This window comes from Stigmatopora nigra, chromosome 15, assembly GCF_051989575.1.
Source record: "Stigmatopora nigra isolate UIUO_SnigA chromosome 15, RoL_Snig_1.1, whole genome shotgun sequence".
NCBI lineage: Eukaryota > Metazoa > Chordata > Actinopteri > Syngnathiformes > Syngnathidae > Stigmatopora > Stigmatopora nigra.
The window spans coordinates 8639756-8646111 of NC_135522.1; the positions used below are offsets into that span (position 1 = coordinate 8639756).

The following is a 6356-nucleotide window of genomic DNA, read 5'->3' on the forward strand; positions in this document are numbered from 1 at the left end:
GTGAGTGTGTTTACCATGATGTTGAAGCTATTTAAAGTTTACACTTCTGCACCATCTTGTTCCTTCTCTTTGCGTTTGTAACATTTATAGTTTTACATAATTGATAACCGACAATCCCACTTTGAGTTGGTGTTGGAAAAAGTTTTAAAGTCTAATCACTTAACTTAAAACAAAGCTGCTATTGACAGCATTAGACATCTTATCTATTTAATCTAAAGTTCATTTTCGCACTCCCAATTCAAATGCATTGATGTTTATCCCTGTCAATAAGTTACAAAAACTGGATGGGGTATCTTTAATATGCACAAATAAAGTGAAGTATTATTATCATTGACCCGAAGGAGGTTATTTAGTTTCAATGAAGTATTTTACTTTGCTCTCTTGTTCCATTGTAAAGACTTTGGGAAGCATTCACCTTTTCTATACTTTATCACCATCACCATCTTCAGCTGACAACATCACTCATCCTGCCCCTCTCCACGCGTATCTTCCATGCAGGGCAGATTGACACAGCAGTTTTAGCCCAGGCACCACACAGGAGAGTGCTCAGTAGCAGGATTACACTCTCCGCAAAGGAGGACAGTTACGGATTACAAGGAAGGAACGATGAAGAGGTATTGGAGAGGAATTCACGTCATGAAAGTGAACGAGAGGAAGTAGGAACAAAGACAAAAATCTAAATGATGGATAGTTACAGGGTAGGATTTTGAGCAGTGAAGTTTCAACTCACAACAAATAGATAGAAAACACCAATCAAGTAGTCAGGTGAGTATCTGTGAAATTATGATTACTGCTTATATTATTATTATTATCATATGTTTGTTATATTGTTCAGCTTAAATTCCAATACTACAACCTTTGATAACACTATGTAATGTTGATGAACTTTGTTTAATTTGAGTTAACTTGTATAAATCCATTATAAAGATTAAAACAACTCTGTGTGATAAAGTTCTTTATATAGTAGAAGTGATTAAAACAACTCTGTGTGATAAAGTTCTTTATATAGTAGAAGTATATAATATACAAAAATATATCTACCTAAATGGTATGAATGTATAATTAAATTGAACATAGAAAATTCTACTTGGTGCACTTCACTGATGATCATAAACTGCATTTTTGTGGGTAAAATACATTTAAAAAAAAAAAACAAGATAGAGGTTATATTGGTGAAAAATGTATTGAATAGTTTTTAAAACATTTTAACTTTATGCACTATTTGAATCTTTACTCTGTGTGGAATGCAAAAATAATATCAAAAGTAATGTAAATTACAGTTGGACGAAAGAACGGGAAAAAAACAACACTGCGCAGAATCCATCAATTTGACACACCAATATTCTTTCCCATAATGATGTTCATCAATTTTTGTTCACATATGCAGCCATTCTTGTAAATGACGCTGGTAATTAGATAAAAATGAGCAATGTTAACATCAGTTGCATCTGAGATGACTTGCAATGGATGTGACAGTGGATGAAAACAATAACATATACTTTCATTGAAATCACACTTGATATGTGATTCTGTTCCAATAGGCTTCCAAGTCGATGAGGTACAGTTCTTCTTCATCACTCATCAACACTTCATCAATCATCACCAATAGCACAGAAAGAATTCTTTTATATTTCTCTATGTATTTACCACCCCTATTATTCTATATTTATGTAATTGCATTTAAGGTTTCCTTCACGAGGATTGCACAACCTGATTTATTGTGCTCCTTGTGGCAAGATTATTCTGTCTCATCTGTCCGTGAGTCAACAAGGATTAAGCCTAAAGCCACATTTTTAATTCAACAACACATTACTGATTTGACACTGCCCTGTAGACAAAATCAGATTGTAGGTATTGTCTTGCAAGGGATTCATTTCAAATCTAAATTAATGCACATTGATTTATGTATGTGCTCAAATTTTTTTGCTTCCTTGCAGCGGTCTTCTGAGAGACCCAAATATTGCCTGCAAAGTGGACGCCTGATCCGTGGGAGTGATCAGACTCTGGCCTCCCACCCAAACGTCAAATGAGGGATTATTGTTGCCATGGAAACAAGTAGGTCCAACAGGTGATGGAGGCAGTCTTCTGTGTGAGACTGTTCAAAAGGTGGTGCTGATTGGTCCAGTCTGATTGGCTTGCAACCAATTCAGCCTTTTGTCGGCTGGGATAGGCTCCAGCACCCCTGCGAATGAATGATTAACACGTGTTACTAGTAGTATGGACATTTAAGAATGTGATATGTTAAGATAATGTTAATAAATGAATAGATATTGAAACATACTATTTCAGTGCTGTATGTGTGTTGCTATTTTCATATTTTTATATATATATATATATATATATATATATATATATATATATATATATATATATATATATATATATATATATATATATATATATATATATATATATATATATATATATATATATATATATATATATATATATATATATATATATATATATATATATATATATATATATATATATATATATATATATATATATATATATATATATATATATATATATATAGACAGAGTTCTCGTCCTAGCACAAAGGACATACCTTGACTATAAAAAATTGATCGATATATATACATCTCCTAATATCACTTGACAGTGTAGATATTAGATAGAAATGTAATAGACATTTGGACATGAAAAGTAAACTAGAGAGAGTCATTTTTCAGAGTCAGAAAGTCATAGTAGAGTCATTTTCGGCAACTATAGTACTTGGTACAACAGATGTGACTTGATAGGCTTTCATTTTCATTTGTATATTTGTCAGATCAAACATGACTGATGTGTGCTGATAATCTCCATTGTTGTTAATCCCAGAAGGTGTTTGACATGTAGATATCATGGTCCTTACATTATTCCACAACAAATCCGAGCATGGGTTTTACATGGGGATTTTTTACGGAGCAGAAAGTCTTTTTAACATGCTCCCCCTTAATTGGAATTAGCACAATATACGTTATTACTGTTGCTTCAATTTTAAATGGTGAGAAGACAACGACTCATAAAAAGAATAATCTAATAATCTGTCATGACACCAATCTGTCCGATGGAGCTAAACTGAACTCACCTTCCTAAATGATAATCCACTTAAAGGAGGGACAAATTTGCGGAATTGAAAAAATCCCCTGAGGATTTTTACCCAAGTTGTCTAAAGTTGTTCGCTTAAAAATGTTAAAATGCACTTTTTACAGTAGGTTTTTTTTTAACTGGTAAAATTCTGGCAACCACAGCTTCTGGTATTTGATCATAAATGTTAACATTTTATTTATTTTAAGCTCAAAAATACTCTATAATGAGATTGATTGTGGCTTATCAATTAACCTTGACACTTTTCTTTACCTGACAGGTATAGTATTGTGTCAAACAATTTGATCGAGGAAGAGCGCCTGAAGATCTGTAAACTGGATCTCCAAAACGGTCAAAATTCTTCTGAGATCCACACAACCCGTGAAAAAGAACTGGAAGAAACAGACGGCAGGGGGAAAAGAAGGAGGCGTTCAGGAGCCTCCGGTATTGTCCCTGGCGCACGGGGACGAGGAGGGATGAACAACTTCAACGGGAGGGTTTTGACAAGGGGCTCCAGCCAAGTACGGAGCCGCTTTGTAAAGAAAAATGGCCAATGCAATGTTGTTTTCACTAACATGGAAGAAAAAAGGCAGCGCTATCTAGCAGACATCTTCACCACTTGTGTAGATATCCGTTGGAGATATCTACTATTGATATTCTGCACAAGCTTCATTATCTCCTGGCTTTTCTTCGGCATCATTTTCTACAGCGTCTCACTCTCCCATGGTGACTTTGAGGAAGACCTTGTAGTGAAGGGGGGAGGACTTGGAGTTGGGGAGTTGTATTCAAACGACCCCGGTCACACTACAACGGGACAGAGCCGAAAAATGCCTTGCATCCTTCATGTCCAGGGTTTTCTAGGTGCCCTTTTGTTTTCTATGGAGACACAAACTACCATCGGCTATGGTTGGCGCTGTATCACCGAGGAGTGTCCCGTGGCTGTCCTAACTGTGGTTGTTCAGTCCATTCTGGGTTGTATCATTGACTCCTTCATGATTGGCACCATTATGGCCAAAATGGCACGACCCAAGAAGAGAAACCAGACACTTATGTTCTCCAAAAATGCTGTGATTGCCCTTCGAGATGGAAAACTGTGTCTCATGTGGAGGGTTGGGAATCTTCGTAAGAGTCACATCGTGGAGGCTCACGTCCGGGCGCAACTCATTCGTTCTTACGTCACGGCTGAAAGTGAATTCATCCCATTGGAGCAGACGGATCTCAGCGTGGGCTACGACGAAGGCACGGACAGGTTGTTTCTAGTCTCCCCGCTTGTGATAGTCCACCAGATAGACAAAGATAGCCCTTTGTACACTACGAGCCGAGCAGATCTAGAGTCGGAGGAATTTGAGATCGTTGTAATCCTGGAGGGAATGGTGGAGGCCACTGCTATGACCACACAGTTCCGTAGCTCATTTCTTTCCAGAGAAATCCTTTGGGGTCACAGATTTGAACCTGTCATCTACGAGGACCGCAACTGCTACAAAGTTGATTACGCGCGTTTCCATAAGACTTTCGAGGTGCCGTCAACACCTAACCTCAGTGCTAAAGAACTCGAGGAAAACGAGAGGATGAGTCGGCCGTCATCTGTGCCGTCTCCCATCTCTGCTTGTATGTCTTCAACAGACTTAATACCACGTTCCGTCAGCACTTTCTGCTATGAGAACGAAGTGGCGCTGAGCTGCGGGGAAGACGAAGATGAAGAAGATATCTTCGACTCGGCTCAGATTGTTCGTAAGGACAGAGAAGAGGAGAGAAGGACTTCTGTTGATTTCCAGAATATGTTTAAGGAAACTGCCACGATGACATCTGGGAGTCAAAATGTCCTCTGTGTTCTGGACATGGACAATCATCAGATGGAGTTTGATATCTTACAGACAGCCATTCCACTTGATCCGGTGACCCAGTAAAACGAGCCGGCGATTTGTAGGGTTTAGTTTGAAAACACATTTAACTCATTGGCGGTGAAATTTTAACACAAATTCATAAAAACAAGGGCCAGATTATGCTTCATAGTAGCTATATCTTACTTAGTATTCCTCCATCATCAGCTGCCTTTGCACCAGCTGCTAAAAATCGTCAAACAGAAGTTGATGTCATAACCATAACGAGTTATTGTATACAGGTTGTGAAAACAAGCAAAATCGATCATTAAAAAAAAAAAGGTCAGTTCCCCTTTTTGTAATTGTTTGCCATTGTGAACGAAGATGTTTGGGATGGTTTTGTTGTATTTTGTATCTTCTGTAAATGGTTGGGAATTTTCTAGTGGTGCAATACAATAAAATTTGATTTTAGACCCCAGAAATTGTCACTAAACTCAACTCTCAAATCATTCGATGAATTAATAGAGACAAACAAAGACAGACAAAATAAAAACAGAATATTTAAGTGATATATTATGAGATCAAATTGCCAATTTTACATATTTTACCTTATATATGTGGATAAAGAAGTGCTAAAACACAATAATGAAATTTAATGTTGAATGCAATACTATAACATTACGTAATGATCCGTAATATGACTTTATTCCTCAATGTCAGTCATCCCAGTTGCAATGAATTTGATGTCAATGGGATAAGAGTATTACAATATACGTCAATCATCATGTAGGATTATGACTTTATTCAAATAATAATGACTTTAATCTCGTATATTACAACTTTATTCGGTTTGTCTTTGTGTGACCCTAATATGCCTTAGGAGCATGTTTTCCCACTGTACAAGAATATACCATTTTGATTAAAATAGGTAAGATGATTTGTGCTTAACTGAAAATCAAGATCAACAACGCTACGGCTTTTTAGAACGTCATTACGTACTTGAATATCTGACATTTTAAAAATGGTAGTGACCAAAATAAACTGATGTGTGGGGATGCTTTATTTGGATTTATTTTACTTTTTGGGGTGACATTTTATGAATTACAGTATATCCTTGAACACCTTTTCATTTCAGTCAAATAACTTTATTTAAAATAACTTTTCTTCTCATCATGCTTTCCATATTACCACCTGCAATCCATTGTTTGATTTAATCAAAAAAATGTTACAAACACTTTAATATGTTACAACATAACATTTTAAATACATTTGGAATCCCTTTGCTGTTGACTTATGTGTCACTAGATGTCACTACAGCAATTTATAGTGCAGAGACCCTGTTAAGCCTAAAAGCCTATCTGTCCCTCTATATATTTGTAAGAGATAAACAGGCCCAAAATTGACAGCATCCTTTTGTTTCTTCCATTTTTTAATATACATATAT

General features: G+C 36.2%; 1 protein-coding gene across 1 annotated transcript; it reads left to right on the top strand.

The window, feature by feature from the left end:
• The first annotated feature begins 512 nt into the window (after nt 1–512).
• kcnj4 (potassium inwardly rectifying channel subfamily J member 4) lies at nt 513–5385 on the top strand. The gene is made up of 3 exons (XM_077735206.1): nt 513–765; nt 1938–2055; nt 3373–5385. The coding sequence occupies exons 2-3, from the start codon at nt 2027–2029 to the stop codon at nt 4997–4999; spliced, it is 1656 nt and encodes a 551-aa protein (XP_077591332.1). The 5' UTR covers nt 513–765; nt 1938–2026; the 3' UTR covers nt 5000–5385.
• Nucleotides 5386–6356: the final 971 nt, after the last annotated feature.